The sequence below is a fragment of the Bombyx mori genome, chromosome 22 (genome assembly GCF_030269925.1).
Source record: "Bombyx mori chromosome 22, ASM3026992v2".
NCBI classification, from domain to species: Eukaryota; Metazoa; Arthropoda; class Insecta; order Lepidoptera; family Bombycidae; genus Bombyx; species Bombyx mori.
The window spans coordinates 12,694,288-12,718,085 of NC_085128.1; the positions used below are offsets into that span (position 1 = coordinate 12,694,288).

General features: G+C 39.2%; 2 protein-coding genes across 3 annotated transcripts; both read right to left on the minus strand.

Annotated features, from left to right (window-relative positions):
* Positions 1 to 1,625: 1,625 nt before the first annotated feature.
* Gr67 (gustatory receptor 67) lies at positions 1,626 to 7,706 on the minus strand. Of its 2 annotated transcripts, XM_062674826.1 has the most exons (3): positions 6,574 to 7,706; positions 5,478 to 5,546; positions 1,626 to 1,688 (listed from the first exon to the last, which is right to left on the minus strand). In XM_062674826.1, exons 1-3 carry the CDS (start codon positions 7,612 to 7,614, stop codon positions 1,626 to 1,628), a joined length of 1,173 nt encoding a protein of 390 aa, XP_062530810.1. In that variant the 5' UTR covers positions 7,615 to 7,706.
* Positions 7,707 to 7,808: 102 nt separating this feature from the next.
* Positions 7,809 to 23,798, minus strand: LOC101745455 (cytochrome P450 4C1). Its single transcript, XM_038018716.2, has 10 exons — positions 23,439 to 23,798; positions 21,222 to 21,311; positions 18,046 to 18,156; positions 17,314 to 17,499; positions 16,446 to 16,642; positions 14,317 to 14,389; positions 13,674 to 13,875; positions 12,622 to 12,773; positions 9,764 to 9,949; positions 7,809 to 9,519 (listed from the first exon to the last, which is right to left on the minus strand). The coding sequence occupies exons 1-10, from the start codon at positions 23,593 to 23,595 to the stop codon at positions 9,341 to 9,343; spliced, it is 1,533 nt and encodes a 510-aa protein (XP_037874644.1). The 5' UTR covers positions 23,596 to 23,798; the 3' UTR covers positions 7,809 to 9,340.

Sequence of the window (23,798 nt, forward strand, 5' to 3'; positions counted from 1 at the left end):
CTGCGGTCAATGATAACACCAAGATTTTTAACGGTGTCACTAAGCGGGACGTTTATCCCGTCAAGAGACAATTTTATAGTCGTCGTGGCCTAAAGGATAAGACGTCCGGTGCATTCGTATGTAGCGATGCACCGGTGTTCGAATCCCGCAGGCGAGTACCAATTTTTCTAATGAAATACGTACTCGACAAATGTTCACGATTGACTTCCACGGTGAAGGAAAAACATCGTGTAATAAAAATGAAACCCGCAAAATTATAGTTTGCGTAATCACTCGGCTGTCCAATTTCAAAACCTAGTATCTGACAAATTTAAAAAAAAGTGTGTTTTTGCATTTTTCGACCTTGTAGACCATTCTCCACATATTAGGATAGCAAAAACCCCCAAAAATTTGTAAAAAACGAAGTTACACAAAGTCGGAAACCTAGTATCTACAAAAAATGATATGAAATTGTTTTTCGGCTCTCCTGTAAAATTTAGTTTTATGCAGATACTGGGTTTTGATATTTCACAGCCGCACTGGTGGTAGGACCTCTTGGGAGTCCGCACGGGTAGGTACCACCACCCCGCCTATTTCCGCCGTGAAGCAGTAATGCGTTTCGGTTCGAAGGGTGGGGCAGACGTTCCGTGTTCCGGTAACCAGTATGTGCTCCGGTAACCACTTAACACCAGGTGGGCTGAGAGGTCGTCCACCAATCTAATAAATAAAAATAAATTACCAAATATTATGATTTTCGTCCGTCATTTAGCCATTAGCATTTGATACTAAGATTTAATATACCTATCCTGACAAAAAAATCTTAATTGTTGTACAAACAAACAAAGTGATCCTAGGATTCCGTTTGCTCTTTTTGAGGGTATGATCTTAAAATTTGCTTAGGGCTAACATTTTATTTATTTATTGCTTCGATGGCTGGACGAGTTCACGGCCCACCTGGTATTAAGTAATTACCAGAGCCGATAGACATCTATAACGTAAATGCCACCACCCACCTTGAGACATAGTTCTAAGTCTCACTTTTTACAGTACAACCTTCACCTTCAAACCGAAAGGCGGCAGGAATAAGCAGGGTGGTGGTATCTACCCGTATGAACTCACTAGACGTACAAGACGACCAGTATTATTATTATCTCTAACACTAAATCATAAACAACATATTTAGTGTCTGTTGACTACAGTTTCTCATCTGTTTCTCAACAGATTTAACTTGATTATATACAATTACATACATAAATATATATCCGAAAAACATTACCTTCCTTAGACAAGTAAAAATTGAGCGTCACCTTGAAAACCAGTTTTTAATGTTGGATAGTTGAAGGTAAACACACAATTCTATTGTATGAATATTTAACCAGAATGTTTTGTAATGTTTCATAATTTGATTTGGAACTTTTTTACTGTCACGCTTGTTCAAAAAACACAAATACATAATGATATTTAAAAATGCACGCACTTCGTTTTGTCTATTTATTCTCGTATACTCGTAACTCCTAAGCATCAAGTGGACGATGTCTTGTTCTGTATGCCATATAAATAAGGAATAATTTAGGTGTTTTAAATAACAATATGTTTTAAGCATTTGTAATATTTTAATCGCAGATATTAAATTAATGACGTACAATTCAAACCCTGTCGGTGACAAACTGCAGCACGATGACAAGGTACGTGAACACAGAACGGGCCCCCTGAAAAAAAAACAGTTCTTGACTTATTATTGACGGGGAGACTCACACACAGACTAGCGGAACGAATACCCTTCCTTATCCACCCCGCTATATAAGTTCCACGTCTATTTTTACAAAGATTTTTCGATCGGAAACAAAGAACTGCTCCTACTTCTAAAAATTTTACTCTTAAATCTCGTCTGGTGCTGGTGCTGACCCGGCATGGATGCTTCGGTATCTGCACCGGATAGGAGCTGAGCCGGCGACGAGGTGTTAACATAGTGGACACGATCTGGAAACAGCGGAACATACCCTCGCTGTCTGCCCCGCTTGGGAGGTGCAGCGGCGTGTTCTAGTCGCAAAGATAGGACTGGACTTGTCGCTGTGAGGCGGCGAAGCGAGTGAGGCAAAACTCTCCTCACATCGCAGAAATCCGCCGCCGCCGAGCAGGGGGCTCCCATCTGTGACCAGGCCCCTTAAGAGCTTTGGGCTCCATCAGGTTTGTGCGGGGAGGGACCCAGACGTAAGGTGGCGTGCTCGGCACGCTCGCCTATAATAGGACGCCGGGTGATGGTAGGCCGTGTTCCTCCGTCCGCTCTGGGGGAAGGTGCAACGCGGCACCATCAAGGTGGGCTCCCAGCTCATCGACGAAAGGAACTGGTGGTCGTGTCGCCAGCGGCCGCTTTTGCGCCGTCTGGGGGACGGTGGGAGGGATGTAATATTCCCTGCGCCAACCCTATCCCGCCGTCTCAATGACCCCGAAAGGGCTCCGGCCCTGTTCGAGATAGGGCGCTGGCTGTGAGCGGCAGGTATTTTTGGTGACCGACCGTCGTGGCTACGATGCTCGGCAGCAATGAGCCCTGGAAGGCGATGCTCGACTTCTGCGAGTATACCATGTCGCAGAAAGAGGCGGCGGAACGAGAGAGGGAGACTTCATCCCTCTCCGCACCTATCTGTCGCCGCCAAGCCGGGGGCCGGAGAAGAACTTTTGCCCGACTGCGGCCCCTGTAGGTGGTGGCCTCCCTCGGTAAAGACTGAGACAGGGCCCGGGCGACCTGAGGGGTTGAGGCTATGTGGCGTGATGTCTGCACTCTAGCGCGCTGGTAGCAGTTCCACGGAACTGTTGTGTAAGAGCAACCGATTGGCTGTGTATAGCGTTTCGGCCTGTCAGGGTGCCGTACCGAGACGGCCGACGTAGAGTCGTTGACTATCGCCTCGATGACCCGTCGGTCAGGCGTCCCAGAGGTTGCGCCGCGAGTCTGGTTGTTATATTGACCGCGAGAACCCCCCTACTCTACCTGGGTTCTGACCCCGGGCGGAAATAGGACGTCGGGTGAGAGAGTGCAAAGGGAGTCGTTTGGTGGGTAGAGCTCTAAAACATCCTTGGACCCGCGGTCTGCTCTCAACATCTGCACACGCGCGCCCCCTAGGCGCGGGGACCTCGTAAAGGGTTCGACCCCCGGCCCGGAAAAAAGGGATTTTTGGTAAGATTCAACTCACACATACCCTGCCCACGCGACGGATTGGGACTGTGGGGATTTTCTCTTGTACAATAAAAATCTCTTAAGTTGAAGGCATATTGTACCTCTATAGTGTATTTTTCGTGACCCGACCTTGAATTACCCGGGTCTGGTTACTGAAAAACATATACCTATGTAAATGTATACTGGAGCCCATAGAAATCTACAACGTAAATGCGCCACCCACCTCGAGATATAAGTTCTAAGGTCTCAGTATAGTTACAACGGTTACCCCACCCTTCGAACCGAAACGCATTACTGCTTCACGGCAGAAATATGCAGGGTGGTGGTACCCACCTGCGCGGACTCACAAGAGGTCCTACCACCAGTAAAAATACTTTTGGGCGATTAACTATTTTATCACTAAAACCAAAATTATCATTCTGTAACAGCGGTAACGTAACAATAATTGAAGCATTTCATTTAAATCAATTTAAAAAATACAATGGAATTAACAACTAAAATCAGATTTTATTCAGTTTTTTAAGAATTTAATAATAATTTTGTTTACCTACTGGAAAAAAGAGAATGTGTTCGGAGACTTTTAAATTTTTACTTACGCCTTAATTTCCCGGCTACGTTACAGGAGACCAACACAATACAACGTCAATCCCGATACCCAACTTAAGACAAGAGGTCGAAGTCTCCATTGTATCAGATTCAACAGTAATTTTTCTACTACTACTTTTGTCATAAATAAATTACAAGTAAAATGTAATTCCTTACCTCATACAACAGAGCATTGTTTAATTCGAAAAGGCCATTGGCGGTAAACTTAGGAACCTCGTGTAGAAGTTGCATCGACAAACGCATCGCCTACAACAATAATTGTCTCTTAAATTTGCTATAAATCATCACGGCCTTAGGGATAAAATGCCGAAAGTATGCTTATCAAATAATGAGACTATACCGGAGTACGGATCACAGTTTAAGGAGATATTTAACTTACACACGTGTTTCACAAACGACTTTCACAATGAAGAAATAACATCATACAATAAAAAACAAATCCAAAAAAGTTATAAATATGCATAATTACTGGTGTTAGAATGTATCTTAAATCTATAAACGACCAATTCTTGTATATAAATATACATATAATCTGAATCTCGGCAACGGCTTCAACAATTTTCATAAAATTTAATATACCTATATATAGTCGAAGTCGTCGTGGCCTAAAGGATAAGACGTTCGGTGCATTCGTATGTAGCGATGCAACGGTGTTCGAATCTCGCAGGCGAGTACCAATTTTTCTAATGAAATACGTACTCAACAAATGTCCACGATTTACTTCCACGGTGAAGGAATAACATCGTGTAATAAAAATCAAACCCGCAAAAATTATAATTTGGGTAATCACTGGTGGTAGGACCTCTTGTGAGTCCACCCCACCTATTTCCGCCGTGAAGCAGTAATGCGTTTCGGTTCGAAGGGTGGGGTAGCCGTTGTAACTATACTGAGACCTTAGAACTTATATCTCGAGGTGGGTGGCGCATTTACGTTGTAGATTTCTATGGGCTCCAGTAACCACTTAACACCAGGTGGGCTGTGAGCTCGTCCATCCACCTAAGCTATAAAAAAAAACGGGATTTCGGGGGCGATAAATCGATCTAGCTACGATTTATTTTCAGAAAATATTGTTTTATTCGTGTTTTTCATAATCAACTTTATCGATAATTTTGATTTTTTTCTTTAAATAACCAGTTCATATTATTTTTTTTATTCTGTCCGTATGATCGAAAAATATTATTCATATTTCATCATTTTATCAATATGTAATTCGTATTTAAATATAATTTCTAAACAACACAATTTAAAAAAAAAATTATCCAGTCTTTATCCAGTTATACATTTAAGCCCGCCTGAATACCTACCACTCTTGCTCACTACTACCACCAAGATGACATGCGTTCCGGTTTGATGGACCTCATATCTCAAGGCGTGTGATGGCATTAACGTTTCGATATAATTGTCTCCAGAAACTATTTAACACTAAATAGACGGTGAACTTGTTACTCATCTTAGGAAAAAATATTATTTTTAACAATGCCTTCTCGCAAACTATGCTATAAATAAAAAACAAATTCATCTTCTTGATGTTAAATTTAGCAGATTAATTATAATTTATTAACACGAAAGTAGCTCTGTTTGTCTGTTACGTTTTTCATTCCAAAACTACTGAACCTATGTTTACGAAATTCGGTACAGAATTAGTTTTAACCCTGTGGTTATAAAGAATGGTCCATTGAAAGCTACGGAAAGCTACTTGTAACGTAAAATATATACGTACTTCTGTGTTAACTTCTGAGTCAAAATCACTATTTATTATTTCGTGAATCACGAAAGAAGTATTCTTCGTCTGTAAAAAAAAATATAATTGCTAGATATAATGACTAGATTGTAATCATTTTAATCAAGTAATCTTACTTCAGAATAGCTTATTAAACTATCAATGTATATTTCCCAATCGTCCGTACTAATAATAATATTCTCACAATATTTTTCAACTAAATCTTCACACTAATCCCTGTTTCATTGCCACTTTGGGAATAATGACAAAGGGAAGATCTTCCACCGAGCCGGTGAAATTTCTCGGTAGACTGATGGTCCGAATTTTGTTGTTCGGAACTTGTATATATGCCAAATATCTTGTGTTATATGATAGCTAACGCCACATCAACTCCTTTGCAATGCCCATCAATTTAAAAAGGATCTACAGGCTTCACCCGCCGGATTGCTCTATGACAAACCTCTAGGAGATTTAAATCTCCCCGGTAAATTTGTCAATCAAACCGTACCCAGTACAATGGTCGTAACCCACTTCACTACTCAATTAAGTTCTTTCGCCGAAAAACTACAGCGGATCCCCGCCCTACGGCATAATAAACAAAGGAGCAAACTTTTCAAGGAGAAACGCCGCATATGTTTACCTACGTGACGACTCTTCGCGTCCTCTATTTCTGCCAGCTTTCACAGAACCACACCAGGTTTTGGAACGGCACGAAAAAAAATTTAAAATACTGAACAAGGGTAAACTGATAATCGTTACTACAGACCGCCACAAACCAGCTTAGTCTTAGCTGAAGAGGGTTCCTTACAGAAGATTCGTGGGCAATTATGAATTCATCAAGCTCCCACAGAAAATGCTTTGGCACTACCTAAAGCAAGGGTATTGGGCGACATGTCCGGTTTCCAAATTATTATCGCCCGCGTCTCTGGAGGGTAGTGATATTATGAGCTACTACATATACACTCACACACATCTGAGACTCATTTACATACACCACACATTTACATTTAATACCGCGCACACCAATTATCGCTTGCTAAATTAAAAACGAAAAGTTTGCCTCGTTGCATAATGAATTAAATTAAAACTTACATACCTCTCGCGTAATGGATTCACTGAAATAAACATTTGCGTAAATAATGCTGAGAGCATGCGACATCTGCCAAAAGACACAAATCAAGAAATCCACATACTTCTTTATATCATACAGCAACCCTGAAGCGGTAGCCTCCATGAAATAAAACATGTACAATATTATAAATACCAAATACAACAGCATGGTCAAAACCAAAGCTGTACCGTACATTCGATTTATGGCTTCCGTTGCCTTGTATAACATGCTATAGATTCTCGCACAAGCCTTGATCTTCTCGCAAACAATTCTATCTTGAAGCCTCTGCACTTTCTCCAAGTCAGGGGCCACTTTGTTACGGACAAAAACTTTGTACTCCCAAGCACTACGAGTCTTTATTTCACTAAGAACTTTATTGATATATTTGTATCGGCCTCTCAAGACTATTAAAGAGAAGCAATAATGTGAAGTTATAACAAAAGAAAGTGCATCAGTGTAGACGACTTGGTATAGTTTCTCAGTTGGAACAATGACGCTTAGATTTTCCAATGATAGCCATATACAAAACATGCGAACAAGAAAGTCACCGAGTTGAGCGATCGAAATGACGAGAGCTGTTTTAGCGTTTTTATTGTAGTCCACAGCCTCGCCCATATTTTCTATTGCGCTGTCGATATCTACAATCCTTTGTATAAAAACTTGGTTTCCACTCATACGGAACGGGACCTTCCACATCGAATAAGTGACGTAGATTATTGAAGCTATTCTCTCGAAGTCATCGCCATAACGCTTCAATTTCGTATTATATATCGTTCGCAAAATCGTTTGGTCTTCACTATGGGCTTTGTACGTACAATAAAAATATAAAATATACCAGAATAAAAAGAATATTGTACCGATGAAACTAAATTTAGTGACGATACGATTTTCAGAGTTGACAGCGAGATATACCACGGAAACTCCAGATATTTTCCTTATACTATCAGAAGGTAGCAACGCTTCGACGATGTTGTTATAGTTTCGGGTGTTTAGCAGTTTGTTAAATTTTTTTTTTCTTTCTCTCATTTTGTATTACGTGGGTATCAACCAAAATTCAAAGAACAATAAGTTAAATTAAATGTCTATTGTTTGTTTCATTTTTACTTTTATTACATCTAATTTACATGTATAATACATACAAATACCTACCTAATATGATTTTGAGAAATTATAATAATTAGATAATAGTGATAGTGCTTTTAGGAAATTAAAAGAAAATGTTTTAAGTGTGATAATCTACATTTATTATTCAAAACAAAAAAATACATAATAATATGTACAGACAGCATCGAGCTGGAATTTTATAGTGTATGCGTGCCAGAAACGTTTACCAAATATTAACAACTACACTCAAATACAGATCACCAAATACCATGCATAAAGGTATATGCCCGGGCCCTATGGTTTGGTATCATAAAAAAGTTATCTAAATTAGCAAATACATATACGACAAGGCAAACCATATGACAAGACGAACAAAACAAAAATACAAAACCATCTGTGATCGTTCAATTGTAACAGAAAACTCACTAAAGCATATTTAATTGCATCTCTCGTAATCGACGATAAGAAGCAAAGAAATTGTACTAGCAGGGGTTTGAAGATTGTAGATAAAGAAAATGTCACCTACACAGGAAACGCTATATTAACACTGGGCCACATAATAACTAGGAGTTAGAATGGAATTGGGTATGGTAATGGGATTTTAGGTTATGTTAATTTGCTCATATGGGTGGACGAGCTCACAGCCCACCTGGTGTTAAGTGGTTACTGGAGCCCATAGACATCTATAACGTAAAATGCGCCACCCACCTTGAGATATAAGTTCTAAGGTCTCAGTATAGTTACAAATTTCAAGACTTAATTCCTGAATATCCTGCATACTAACTCTTTGCACTCTAGAGGTGACTCGCACAGTAAGCATAGTGCTGAGCATAAAATTCAATTAAAACTATTACCCAAGTCTCAAGTAAAGTTACAACGGCTCCCCACCCTTCAAACCGAAACGCATTACTGCTTCACGGCAGAAATAGGCAGGATGGTGGTACCCACCCGTGCGGACTCACAAGAGGTACTACCACCAGTAATTACGCAAATTATAATTTTGCGGGTTTGATTTTTACTACACGATGTTATTCCTTAACCGCGGAAGTCAATCGTGAGCATTTGTTGAGTACGTATTTCATTAGAAAAATTGGTACCCGCCTGAGATTCGAACACCGGTGGATCGCTCAACACGAGGGCACCGGACGTCTTATCCTTTAGGCCACGATGTGGGAGGATTAGTAATATAAGATTGGATGCTTCCATATATCGTTCTTGTATAATTCAAATGCTTCGTGATATCAGCATTCCAATGTGATATACTCGGCTTATAATGAGCGCCTTTTTTATGAATCACAAAGGCTTATTTTCTAAGAGTTCTTTCCTACTTGATTGGTGGTAGCCTAAGGGGTTGGTAGCTGAGCTCAACCCAGGAGAACTTAATATTAGCCCTAGCAAGAGCATTGCTTCGCTACCACCGGATTGAAATCGCGACCCACAGGAGAAGATCCGGCGAGAAACGCAGTGTTTATGTGTTTGGGCTAGGTTGAACGTCAAACTCAAAATTCAGAGAGTGTTTGAATATGTCTGACATAATGACTATAAGGACGAATAAGTGGCGCACAAACCGATTCAATGAATGTAATATATTTCAGACATGAAGTATGTTCTATTGGAAATATCAGCAACAAATTTTCTCTTTAATATATTATAATTTGGTCGGCCTTCTCTCCAAAGCCACCTGGCATCCGTCCACTGACTTCATCATGATGTCCACTTTTACCCTGATTCGAGGAACAGGACCTTTCTCCGGTTCACCCACTACCTTGTATCTACGTAATATCGCAGATAAAGAAGCCTTCATCGAAATCATTGCATATTGATAACCTGCAAAAATATAAAACGAACCAATTAACGCGTTGTCGCTTCATACGAGCAATATTAAGTTCAAAACTATTTATTACAAAAAAGTAATTGAAGGGAAACAGTAAGTTCATCCAAGCGTAAATAGCTGTCAACATGCAATAGCAAGCAATTTCAACAGTTTATCCTGTAAAAAAGGGAAGGCTGACCTCGAATATATGGCTCTAGGCTCGTAAATATCTGGTCGTGGTATGGACACAGTACTCACCCAAACAATTCCTAGGGCCGCTACTGAACGGCATGTAGCAGCACGGGTGCTCGACATTAAAACGCTCCGGTAGAAACCTGTCTGGATCGAAGTGTTCCGCCTCTGGACCCCAGTACTTTGGGTCTCTATGTATTCCCCAGATAGAAACCACTATTCCTGAACCGGCAGGCAAAACGTTACCAGATGCTTAAAATAAGAGAAAAACACTATTATTATTGACTATTACATAAAACTGTTTTATTACAAACTAATACAACCTCAAATTTATTTAGGAGAAACAATTAGTGACCTACCATAGCTACTTACAAAGATGTTTAGATATAATGTGATGTTTTTAATGAAGAAAGGATTAGTGATGGCCCGGAGGTCTTTCCAGTTTCACCAGGACAGATGGGCGAGCAAAGGCTCAGCCAAGAGGGGTGGGATTTGCTAACAGCTGCCCAAGCGGCTCCGAAAGAGACCTAATAACTCAAGAGCAATTGCTTCGCGAATGAATCTACTACTACTGAATCGGAATCGCGACCCCCTGAGAAGATTCGGCGAGAAACTCAGCGGGCTGATGTATAGATTAGGTTGCACGTCAACTCTTTGCCATAAGCCTGCTCCTAGTGTTAGAGGCCGTGGTAGATCGCGCGGGTGGAGCTGTAGCCACCAGGCGATATCTTCCTTGCTTTCCAAGGTGACAGAGCGAATAATCAGTGACCGACAGTACGGTTTCCTTGGAGAGCAAGGGCGAGGCTCTTGCTGTGAGCCTTGATATCTGGAAGGCCTTCGACAGGGTCTGGCATAGGGCACTTCTGTCGAAGCTACCATCTTACGGAATCCCCAAGGGACTCTGCAAGTGGATCGCTAGCTAGGAAAACTTGTGTCTGAAGTGGAAAACTTTCTGGGGCGAGTCAACCCCCAGGGCCTTTCTGGCGGGCCTTTCTGGGTGGAGAGAATTCAACCTGTTGAAGATACAAGTTTGCGCGTTCACTGCGAAGAAGGATCCCATTGTCATGGCGCTGCAATTCCAAGGAGTATCCCTGTAACCTTCCGAGATTATCGGGATACTTGGGGTCGACATTTCGAGCGATGTGTAATTTCGGAGTAATTTGGAAGGCAAAGCCAAGTTGGCATTTTCCCATTGCTTGAATGCTTGGCTCAACAGAGCCAAGCGGTACTTTACGCCTGGACAAAGACTTTTGCTTTATAAAGCACAAGTCCGGCCTCGCGTGGAGTACTGCTCCCATCTCTGGGCTGAGGCTCCCAAATACCAGCTCCTTCCATTTGACTCCATACAGAAGAGAGCCGTTCGGATTGTCGATAATCCCATTCTCACGGATCGTTTGGAACCTCTGGGTCTGCGGAGGGACTTCGGCTCCCTCTGTATTTTGTACCGTATATTCCATGGAGAGTGATCTGAGGAATTGTTTGAGATGATACCATCATCTCGTTTTTAATATCGCACCGCCCGCCACCGGGGTAGAGTTCATCCATACTACCTGGAGCCACTGCGTTCATCTACAGTGCGCTTCCGGTCTTCGAGGTCTTTTTTGCCACGTAGCATCTGGCTTTGGAATGAGATCCCCCCCCCACGGTGTTTCCTGAGCGCTATGACATATCCATCTTTAAACGAAGCTAGTGGAGAGTACTTAACGGTAGGCAGCGGCTTGGCTCTGCCCCTGGCATTGCTGAAGTTCATGGGTGACGGTACAAACTCACCACCAGGTGAGCCGTATGCTCGTCTGCCTACAAGAGCAATAAAAAAAAACACCACATTCCTTGAAATTATCTCGGATTACATTCGAAGTGCCCTCTTTTTTTGGTTCAGAAACGTCTGCACCCTGCCTGGCTCTAAAGTCAACTCTCATTTGTGAAAACCTTGAAATTTCCGAAGGAAAAAATCTGAATATGTACACAGAACACACAGTCCTAGCGTTATTTCAATCAGAGTTATCGTAACTACAAAATACTGAAATTTAAAATAGGAAAAAATGTGAGGTAATGACACGATTTTTTTTTTATTGCTTAGATGTGTGGACGAGCTCACAGCCCGCCTGGTGTTAAGGGGTTACTGGAGCCCGTAGACATCTACAACGTAAATGCCCCACACACCTTGAGATATAAGTTCTAAGGTCTCAGTATAGTTACAACGGCTTCCCCACCCTTCAAACCGAAACGCATTACTGCTTCACGGCAGAAACAGGAGGGGCGGCCGTACCTACCCGTGCGGACTCATAAGAGGTCCTACCACCAGTAATTACGCAAATTATAATTTTGTGGGTTTGATTTTTACTACCTGCACGATGTTATTCCTTCACCGTGGAAGTCAATCGTGAACATTTGTTGAGTACGTATTTCATTGGAAAAATTTGTACCCGCCTGCGGGATACGAACACCGGTGTATCGCTAGATACGAATACACCGGACAGTTGATTTGATTTTAATTCTAGTTTGCCGTTTGGTATTCTAAATTACCACTGCAAATAATAAAGCTCCTCCATTGCCGATTTCGGCCCCGGAGATCATTTCAGATCCGTTTTTATCTCCGTCTCCATCTTTACTCCGTCCGTAATTGTCACGGTGTGCTCGTCTGTGGCTAACATAGCCGATCTTATTCCTAAGCCTTTGTGCATAATGCGGACAGGTTGGTAATAGTTGTTTTTTACTCTTCGATTCTGGTCGCCGAGCAGCTGTTTAGTCCCACTCAAAAGGCTCAATGCCGCACTTCTTCATGAGACACTTAAGCATATCTTTGTACCTCAAGAGTTGTCCGCCATGCTTACGTTTGCCTTCCTCAAGTTTAAAGAAAAAGATGCGCTTTGCCGTACCACCGCAAATAGCTATTGATGAAAGAACAACGCTTGAGTACTTACGCAGTCTCGTATCCTCTAAAACTTTTCTTATGATAAACGGAACTGGAGGGAATAATCTGAGAGATTCCTTCACGACTCTTTCCAAATATTTCATCTTTTCTAAATCTTCTTTAACTAAGGCACGTTCCGAACCGTCGAAAATTCCGTACAATCTAAAAAAAAAATTATTAATTTACCGTTGTATGTACGTATGTATGTATGTGTTTCTTTAACTCAACTACAAATAAGTTTTTTTGTTGCTTCAATTAGAACTCTTTTATTCAATGATCATCACGGCATTGACGTGATGATATCACCTTGACACTTAATGTAAGATCTACTCAATTGCATAATACGAGGGCACCGGAACGTATTAATGCTTCGCGGCAAGCAGGCATGGTGGCTATTCATATATTCGCATTGCCCTATAAAGTGCTGTTTTATCCCTTAATTCGAAATATAATAGGACTTGACGGTCTGCAGATGACGGGAGCAGACCGTGGGCCCAAGGACATTTTTAGGGCCCGAGGTCGAAACTGGGGCAAAGCAGCACGACTCCCGCGGTCAACACTACAACTAACTGATCCGCTGGATCAGAACCATCCTACCGGGTCGGAACGCGATATACCGCCGACCGGGTTGCTCTTCCACACTCCGTTCAGCGTCACGGCGACGACAGCAACACAAACTGTCGCCCCGTGACAATTGCCGGGAAGAAACTGGCTGGAGCTGGACGAACGCCCCCGTCCGACCCCCGACTGGGTGGCGACGACTACGAGAGGGAAGAAGAGCACTACCTCGTGCCCCGCCGTGTGCTCGTCGTAGCCGCTGTAATGCTGGCAATCCGGTGTGAGCCGTTTAAATTTTAGTTTATAATGTTTAGATACTTCAGCGAAATTTATTTATAGTATTATAGCAAAAGTAAATACAAAGCTTTGGTGGCTTAAAGGATAAAATAGCAGATACACCGATATAATATAGTCAGTTTGACCACTTAAACAGACGTATGAATATTTTAAAAAAAACGTGTATCTCAATACAAAGAAGAAGATAAGTTACAGTATCTTTCTTACTCTTGGAAAATGTTTTCCTGTATTTTAGGGTATTTAGCTAAAAGCTCCAGTGTGAATCCAATACCGACTGCCGATGTGTCTGTGCCCGCCACTGTCAATGTTAGCATTTCTTCTCGTAGTTCGACATTAGTATAACCTTTTTCGTCTCCAGAAAACGTAATCAGAAGATCCAGGAGTGTCTTACTTTTGTGTGACCCTAAATCTGGGAGAAGAGGAAATTGATTTTTTACTATCTAAGATGAGTAAATTCAAATCTGATCTGGCACTAATAGACAGCTCACTGTGAATGCCTCTGTTTGCTTAAGCACACAGTGTTTTTTAATTATCAAACCAGCGTACTGCGGTCACCAGCCTATATTTACTGGTGGTGTATCGTATTGTAAGGCCTCACGGGTAGAATAGTTTTGGCATTTCCATGAATATATTTAATTTAGAATAATTTTCAAGTTCTTTGCCTTATGACGTTCAAGAAATGATGTTGAAATTTATATTACAGCATTCCATTGTATACTGAAAACAATCTCATGAATACCAACGTTAAAATCTGTATAAGTTTACGTACTTCAAAAATATTTCACTCAATTTTCCACTTTGTGTAAAAAAATTGTTAAATTGTTTTGTAAATTGTATATACTGTACCTACCATAATGAGTATCCACTTCTAGATCTTTAGAAATCTTCTCCATCTGAAACTCTTCTCTTTTACTCTGAATTACCTGAAAATCAAACATAAAATTAAATGATAAAACTCTGAACGTCATGGTCTAGGCTTTTTTTCGTGACCTTAATGTAGTGAGCACTCTTTGTGGCTTTATCTTTAATATTTACTGACAATTCTAGACGGGTAAGCCTAGCACATTTTAACTTGCCTAATTACTAGCATGAACTAACGTGTGATCAACTGCTATGGCGTGCTCTGATATGTACGTCTTACCTATTTCTATCGCAAAATTATAATTAGTTCTGTTTTGATGGTAACGACATTGACGTCTGCTGGCATTTTACGGTCGAGAGGCTATTCCAGTTGCGCCGATTTTTCTATCCAGAGCGTTCAGTTCGGTCTGAGTCCACCCGAGCACGCCGAAGGTACACATAAGAACGGGCATCAGCCAGCCGCTAAACGCCCATGTCTTATTTACACCCGACAAAAGGCTTTTACACACTTTTGTCAGACGTTCATAAAACACGTCGCATGCAGCCTGTTTGAAGACCACAACGTCAATACCTATATTTTGTGCATGCCCAAATACCGGTATGTTTCGCCCTTGGAGAGTGCCCAAAGGCTTATCCTAATGGATACGGGTAAACGATTCAATGAGACTATTCTCCCTCTCTCTACACAGTGTTAACCGTGAAATTAGGGACGACCTTGCCCTTGTTCTGTCTTTGGCGGCAATCGGACGTCGAGCAAGAGTATTCGTGAAGTTTAGTCGGTACTCGTCCCGTAGGGCAGTTTTCGGAAGATGACCCACGCGCCTTTCTCAAGATGTAGTATCTTCGCAGACGCCGGAGTCCGAGATAAATCTGAAGTCCTGATCCGATACCCCATCGGTCTGGTATCCGTAAACGAAAACTTCAAAAAAACTTCTAAGTGACAGCGTAACAGCAGCGTGTTACTTAGGTACTATGAGTTAGTGAGTCACTTCAAAATTTGGTAGTTAAACAGTTTATTAATTACTAGCGGTCCCCGGTAGTCGAAAATCGACTATAATCTAAATAAGTAAATAAATAAGTATATACTAATATAATAAATATAATAGTATATAGTAAGGAATACCCTACAAAAAGGGTATAAAACCGGCGCGCAGCTCCGTCACCCGCGCATTTGTCGGTTGACATTCGTCGAGAGAACATCGTTCAAAGACTTTAAGTGTTAATTTAGAAAACACGAATTTTATAATAATATTGAGGGTACAGTGCCTATAAATAGCAACGCCTTTGCTCGAAACATTCATTCGATCGGCGGCGTTCGTGAGAGAAGGTAGTCGTGGACATGGTGTGCGTGAGTCATTGTCTTAAGTCTCTGTAAGCTTGTGCTAATTGTTATTTTTATTAATGGTTTTTCTTCTGATTCCTAATAATATAATAAACTATAAATAAGTTTGTACACTACTATGATTCTATTGTTATAGACTATTATTATACTTCTATAATCACAGATTTCGCCAAGACTACACTATAGACAAATAATATTAAAGACAAACAATATTATTGTATTCTCAATTTGACCACAGACTTTCAACATTAACAAATTTTTGACAATAAACACAGAGCATATGTGTGTGTAAATGTGTTGTTTCAAATATATGGTAGTGTGTGTAACGTTTTCTTTATTGATTCAATGAATTTTTTATGCCTAATTAAGAAAATGATTAGCATTCTGCACTCCTTCACTATATTCTCTATAGCGACCCGCCCTCGCTTCGCTTCGGAAACATTAAAACACACATGAAATCAAAAAAAAAAGAAAAATAAAAAAAAAAGTAGCCTATGTTCATCAGGGACAATGTCGGCTTCTAATGGAAAAATAATTTTTCAAATCGGTCCAGTAGTTTCGGAGCCTATTCGAAACAAACAAACAAACAAATCTTTCCTCTTTATAATATTAGTATAGATAATATTAGTATAGATATAGATATAGATAAGTGTGAGAAATTTCTTACTCCTCCGTCCGCGCAATTTTCGTAAAAAGGGGGTACAAAGTTGATAAATGAGTTTTATCTTAAACTATAATAAAAAAATACTTAAGTACGAACACATCAATAAATTTACCTGGTCAATAAATTCATGCCACACTTTAATACACTTCTGATGCTCATTGAACACAGGAAACTGTTTGAAAAGCCAATCCGGATGCAGCCATACATGAAACATCCTCTCACAGATTACGTTAAGAAAACGGTTCATAGATTTCAAGAGCTCTGATTCAGCCTTTGCTTGTGCATTGATATTCACGCCCATTGCTGTTTCTAAAATGAAAACGTATTTTTAATCTTATTATCTCTAAAAAGTCCAACGGCCTCAATTACTTTTAAGTGATTACTGGAACTGTAAGGATAATATCGCCCTGAAATATTAGAAAGTCGTCATTCCTTTTAAATAACGACTGCCCCCCACCCTGCAAACCGTAATACATTATTACTTTGCTGCTGAAATAGACAGGGTGGTACATATCCGTTCAGACTCATATTATCACGAGTAATTTTTCCAATAAAATACGTACTTAACAAACGTTTACGATTGACTTCCACTGTGAAAGAATAACAACGTATAATAAAAATGAAAGCGGCAAAAAAACTGTATCATTTGAGAAACTGCTGGTAGGACTTCTTATGAGTTCGCGCGGGTAGGGTAGGTACCACCACCCTGCCTATTTCTGCCGTGAAGCAGTAATGCGTTTCGGTTTGAAGGGTGGGGCAGCTGTTGTAACTATACTTGAAATCTTAGAACTTATATCTCAAGGCGCATTTACATGGTAGATGTCTATGGGCTCCAGTAACCACTTAGCACCAGGTGGGCTGTGAGCTCGTCCGCCCATCAACGCAATAAAAAAGGAAACTTTAATATAATATGTATATAAAACCCGACCCTTAACTAAGGAGTCTTAATATTCGTCAATTGAATTTAAGCTGTAACTTACCACAAACAGAGTCCAATGTGTAAGCGCTTAGAAAAGGCCAAGAGCTGAACATCCCTTTGCCGACGCATTTACTCAAACTTGAAACAAGCTTCTCGCTTTGCTCAGAGATTATTCCTACAAAACTGTGAACTATTTTCGGACTGAACGCTGGCACCATAATTTTTCGACGTCTTCGCCATATCGACACTAAAATTTCATTTTATACACACAAATGTATTACACGAACTCACCAATACTATACAAGACTCGTAGCAATGAAATGAAATAATTTTAAAGCAATCTATATATATAAAAATGAATTGTTGTTCGTCAGTCTCGCTAAAGCTCGAGAACGGCTGGACCGATTTGACGAATTTTGGTCTTGAATTATTTATGGAAGTCCAGAGAAGGTTTAAAAGGTAGATAAATATGAAAATGCTCGGAATTAAATAAAAATAATTTTGTTTCGTTTGATGTGTCCCCCGTCGGTTGGATTCCTTTTTTTTGTTTTAAGTTTATTTTATACAAAAGTTTAGGTCTTTTATTTATCGATTGAGGCACTACGAAGTCTGCCGGGTCAGCTAGTATCCATATAAAAATGAGCCAACGAGATGACACTGTCAACACGTATTTGAGACAAGCTAACGAAAACTAAGAATAAATAACACTATAATAATAAATATGTTAGACTGGTAGAAAATATTATATGAAGTATGAATGAATCTCTGAGACATACAAATTGAACAAACGTACCTGGTGCAAAAATGCCGCCATTCCCTATCCCCGGTCGAAAAAATCTATGTGAATCGTCTTTCTCCAAGCAGGTCTTCAGAATTACCTCCAAGTCAAAAGGATTTGATGACACTAAATAAATAAATAAAAGATTTGCATAAAATTCTTCTAATCAATTCTCCTTATCTTCTAATTCTATTTCTACCAACAACTGACATCTAAACTAATTCTTGATGAAAAACAAATTAATCTAAACCAAAAAATTACAGTGTTAAATTGATTAAGCCGACGCATTATCTGTGCGAACAGCTGTACGGCAACAGCGGAAATCGAGGTCATTTCGGATCCTCCCGATCTACTAACGATGCTTTTAGATACCTCAAGCACCGGTCATCGTTCTCATTGAACCCGTCGCTTACGACGAAGGGCTCGACGAGTAAATTAACCCTCAGACACAGCCCACTGAGATCATCTGAGATCGTCAAGTCCCGAAAAAAGAAAGAGCTCTTGGTCCTTCTCGTAATAATATATATCTCGTAATAATAAATAAATAACATTATGGACAGTTCTTATAGAAGACTTCATTTCTTCTGCTAGAAAACAAACAGTACCGTGACGATCCGCCAAGACAACGTTTTCAAAATTTTAAATCATTTGTTCAATCACTACCAATGTAGGGCGTCCCGTGCTGGGATCGTCGTTAACAGAAGCTACCTTCTATCCGACACAGGCGAAGGACCAACGAAAAGCCGTCGTCGCCCGAAATAATGTCTTGTGGTGGCGATTCCGATCCCACGGAATAGATAAATAAGGTTGGAATGGTAATGCAGGCGGGGCAAGCGTGCCACAGTTATGATTCTACAATCATAACTCGACCGATTCTTTCATTCACCGCGTTTAGTGCGCTTCGGACTACTTGGGCGAACAGATCTCCGCTTTATAATGCCGTGTTGTGCAATTATAACTTGTAAAACAAAAAGTCAGACCTCAAGTATAGAGCGAGGAGGTATATCTTTCGATCGGTAAGTCGAAATTACCATTTAATTACAATATTATTTGTCTAAAACATAAAAATATACTGAGCATTATGAAATTCCAAACATTAACAATATAATTGCAACAAGTTATAAATAGCATACATTGCGCGATGTGTACTCGCCCAATGAACGCAATGACCAAGTCCGCTTCCAATGTACTACATGCATTGCGTTCTCTACACTTCAATCTTTGAAATTTCGGCCTTTGCCCTGATTGGCCGTGGTGCACGGCGCTAGTTTGTCGATAGTGAGGTGACCATGTGGTAAAATAAAATCATCGACAGAATTCGCGACTATATTTATATTTGACATGGATAATTTTTGTATTATTTTATATTTAATTTATGATACCTAGTATATTCTTAGTGAGGCGTATTTTGAGTAAAACAAAGATGTATTATTATCATTGAATTAATGTGAAGGTATAATATAAAGGGACATGTAGACCTCTCATTTACGGGTATTTACTATATTGTCTAAGACGTATTAAAATCTGAGTAAAATGCTATTTGACTTATGCAATAAATTATAAATTTTAGGTTTCCTAAAGAACCTGACGCCAGGGAACAATGGATTGACGTGACAGGTAGTGGAAACTGGAGACAAAGGCGAGTACTATTTGCTCTAAACATTTTACTGAAAATGATTTTACCATAAAAAAATCAGAATACACTTAGTTTTGAAAAATTCATTCGCAATTAATAGCAAGCGCCAACTGCTTAACAAATACGTTTTATTCCAGCGACAGTGACTATTTGTAATTAATAAAAGTAAAATAGTTTTTTTTTTCAATATTTATTTCATGTTTCATTTTCTCCATTCATTCATCAGATAATTTATCGATAAAGAATATCGGTTTTATCAAGCTCTAGCGTGTATGAACATTTTTATTGCCTTTTTGCATGTGTGAGTGTGTATGCCTACGGGAGTTTTGTGCTAGTTTGCGAACGAATATCTGTCCTGAGATTTATGTGTGGGTGTTTTTGTTGTATGCGAAATACTTGTAATCATAGTATGTGTATGTGTAGAAATTAAAATAGTAGGGATGAAGCGGCGACACGGGTCCTAATACAAAATTAGAGCAAAGGCCTTTCCAACCTTATTTATCTATTCCGTGGGTCCTAATACAAAATTAGAGCAAAGGCCTTTCCAACCTTATTTATCTATTCCGTGTCCGATCCGGTAGTAGATTCTGCTAAGCACTGCTCGTACTAGGGCTAGTGTTAGAATTTTTTCTCAGGTTGAGCCCGTGAGCTACCCGTCTGGGCGTAGCTGGAATTGTCCTCTACGCCACCAGCGAATAGGTAGGGGAAAAAATTGAAGTTCTTCCTCGCTTGAACTCAGCACACAAACGCTCAACCGTAAAGTGTGAAGGAGCATGAACCCATAATGTTGCTCTCAAATCTTGATTTACCAGCTCCGTAGTAAAATTTTACAAGCAAAGAAACTTTATTACCGTGCGAACTTAAATTTTAAAAGACCACGTTCCGACGCAAAAAAAATATGTCTGCTATTTTTAAAAAACAAAAGCAAATTGATAGTTTTAATTACATTTTAACTAACATCTCGACTATGCCTGCTAGTAATTTTGTTTCTTTCCAAGGAGATTGTATCGCATTATCACTATTTATTTAGCACCCTTTGTAAACCCATAATCATGCGGTACGTATACATATTTTATGATAATTAGCTGTTTGGTTTGTTAAATATTAACAATGAAATACCAGGTGATGAAAGCTAGAACACCAGAGGTATGCCGGAATCGAAGAGCTTGTAGGAACACAGTTTGTTATGTAAACAAAATTGTTCGTAGTCATAACATGCGGCTGCGCCCGCAATCTCCTTTGCTTTTTACTTTTTACGTTCAGTCGCGAATAAGCGCTCCGATTAACCAGTTGTGTTATTTAATCATCTCACTTCCGATAACGCCCTGAACCATTATTGATCACTACAAAAAAAACTGCTAAGCCCAATAAAATTGGCTAGGTAACAAAATCATGGAGTCTGCTCATAACCACATCTAACACAAAAAATACTATTTCCCAATTTCGTTAACATTAACCTTCTCAAAATGTACTGAAAAAAAGGATATCGGTCGATAAATTAAATGGAAAGTTGTACTAAGTATTTTGCCTATTTATATAAAAATACTCAACTCACCAAAGTAAAGAATGTGAAACAACCACATAGTCACTATGCCATTGTGTTTCATGGAATCGTAGCTGTATCTTTGAAGTGACGACATTATTTCTAAAAGAACAAATATTGGACTTGAAATTATGTCGTCGTATGTATACTTTAATAATAATAATAATATTTATTCTCTTAAAATACAAACACGTACAAGAATTCTTAACACTAATATAATAATATACATGGCTTTTTTATGAGGTATACAATAACAATATTCCCTGGCTTTTATGGTAGGAAAACTTGTTAAGTTAACCAGGAAGAGCGATCTGTAAGAATGTAGTACGTACGTGTGAGTGTGAGTGTGAGTGCGTGTGTGCGTGTGTGCGTGTGTGCGTGTGTGTGTGTGTGTGTGTTACTATTTGGAATCGTGAAGTAATAGGTACTCAGCCAAAGAATCTTGGGCGGTGGTTTTAAACGACGGTTTGAAGCGTCTAACTATTATTTTTTAATAGATGCTTTTTATACCTCAACATAGGTGATGGCATACACGGTTTGACTCCGCATTAATGGACACCGGTAACCGCTTAACACGATGTGAGCCGTAGGCAACTTTTTTCAATTTTCTCTTTTAATTACTTTATTTATTAAATTTCATGCACATTGATTTAAAACACATTAGAGGACTTAATGACTAAGACATGATCTGCCAATCAATCAAGGGTGATGCAGAAAAGAACGTCCTTGGTGCATTTGTTGATCAATTAAAGTTAAAATAGATACTTTATAATTTATTAAACAAAGTTTGTTTACTAAACGAGTATACTACATAAAATGTAAATATAAGAAATGCATAAATCATAATCATATTATAATACATAAATATTAAATATGTACATATATACATTTAAAAGTTTATGTGTACATACGTGCATGACTTACAAAACACTAGAACAATTATGTCTTATATTCCAATTATTGTAGTTCAACTCATTAAAAGTAAAATTATAATGACATTACCTGCGCTAAAATGATTTTAGATTTCAACACCTTGACGCCACTGACTAATTTACTTTTACAACCTTGTAGATCTATGTTATTGCTGCCATAAAGATACTACATGCCACTAAAACCTCTAATCCAAAAAAAATAAAGAACCATTTTTTATTATTATTTTATAACCTTGTCTAAGAAACAATACATAAATATAATGATGAAAGTAGAATGAATTTTTCGATTAATTAAAAAAAATCCGTTTCCAATCTTGCACTGAATTGAATGAACGAATGGAATAATAAATAAACGAATTTACACGCTATTTAACAAAAAACAGTGTTAAAATTGTGTAATGAACTCTCAAAAGTTCTGGAAAATGTAATTAACGATCTAGCGTTTCAGGAACGAATACTATCAACATTACTAAGACTTACTACACAGATCAATTTTATATGTGATAACACCAATTAGTTACGATATTATAAAATATAGGTATAGGTAAGTAGTCTATAAATCCTTATTTGACTGCTACACAATAATAATGTATTATCTGTGACACTATTAAAATTGCCGCCAAAAGTTGAAAAGTGAAAAAATCGTAACCGCATAAACCGCTGCTAAAATAAAAGTAATTACCAAATTCGCATTTACTTATTTGAGTAGTCTCGCATGTTTGAAAGTAAGATACATAATCGCCAACCGCATTGTAATTGGCGATCACCTCTGTCATCGAAAGTTTTCAAGCGGAGATAGAAGAGGGCAACAGACTGAAGTCTACAAGGAAAACGCTGAACAAGTTAGTGCACAGTCTTCTTTAATCTATCAATCTCATTTTTTTTATAATTAGCTTGTTATCGCGTACAGTCCGCTTAAAACCCAATATGTTTGTTATATTTTAGATTCGTTATCTTATCTTCTAATAACTTTTCCTCTTGTTTTATATTTAATATAAAATGTGAATTTCTATGTTTGTTAGATTATGTTGAAACTTTGTACAGCTGGTATTGGCGTTTCAGATCAGTGCATTTCATTTAGTACAATCAACTCGGTTGCATTCGAGTACTTTTTCGTATAGACCATTTGTATGGGATGAAATATCGTAAAATTCACTAAGCGATCACAAACAAATTTATAAAAAATCCGTCAGGAGTACACCGGAGTTAATCCGGTTAATCCGGAGAGTGTTTTTATATATTACATTGCGATAGTCACAAGGCTTGGTCGGATTGGTTTTATAAAAAAAATGCTTACCCTCTGTGTTACCCATCATTTTGTGGGCCACGCCAACTAACAGGTTTGTCTCGTCAGGAGTCGGGATAGCCGCTGCCAATTTATACATATTCCTCCGTCTGTACCGGAACACTAAAACCCAGCCGAGCCCAACTAATATCAGAAGGAGTGCAATCATTTTCCTATAATTCGTTTTTACATAACGCACGTACGTCTGCTTTGGTTAAAGCCGGGGTTATAAAATTGCCTAAGGAAAGATCTCTCATTTATAGTATTGTTTCGCAACAACGATTATCCGACTTCCGAAGTCGACACGAAACTTGCAGCACTTAAAAACTAGTCAAACTGAACATCATGCGTCTCAAAAACTATACTTAACAT

Excerpts from the sequence above, each read along its gene's own strand:
- Gr67 (XM_062674826.1), bottom strand. The coding sequence starts at position 7,614 with ATGAGAGAAAGAAAAAAAAAATTTAACAAACTGCTAAACACCCGAAAC. Across the intron at positions 5,547-6,573 it reads GTGAATCCATTACGCGAGAG|ACGAAGAATACTTCTTTCGT; the intron begins GTATGTAAGTTT and ends TTTTTTTTACAG. Across the intron at positions 1,689-5,477 it reads ACTCAGAAGTTAACACAGAA|GGGGCCCGTTCTGTGTTCAC; the intron begins GTACGTATATAT and ends TTTTTTTTTCAG.
- LOC101745455 (XM_038018716.2), bottom strand. The coding sequence starts at position 23,595 with ATGATTGCACTCCTTCTGATATTAGTTGGGCTCGGCTGGGTTTTAGTG. Across the intron at positions 21,312-23,438 it reads AATGATGGGTAACACAGAGG|AAATAATGTCGTCACTTCAA; the intron begins GTAAGCATTTTT and ends TTGTTCTTTTAG. Across the intron at positions 9,950-12,621 it reads TTTAGAGGATACGAGACTGC|CATCTGGTAACGTTTTGCCT; the intron begins GTAAGTACTCAA and ends TCTTATTTTAAG.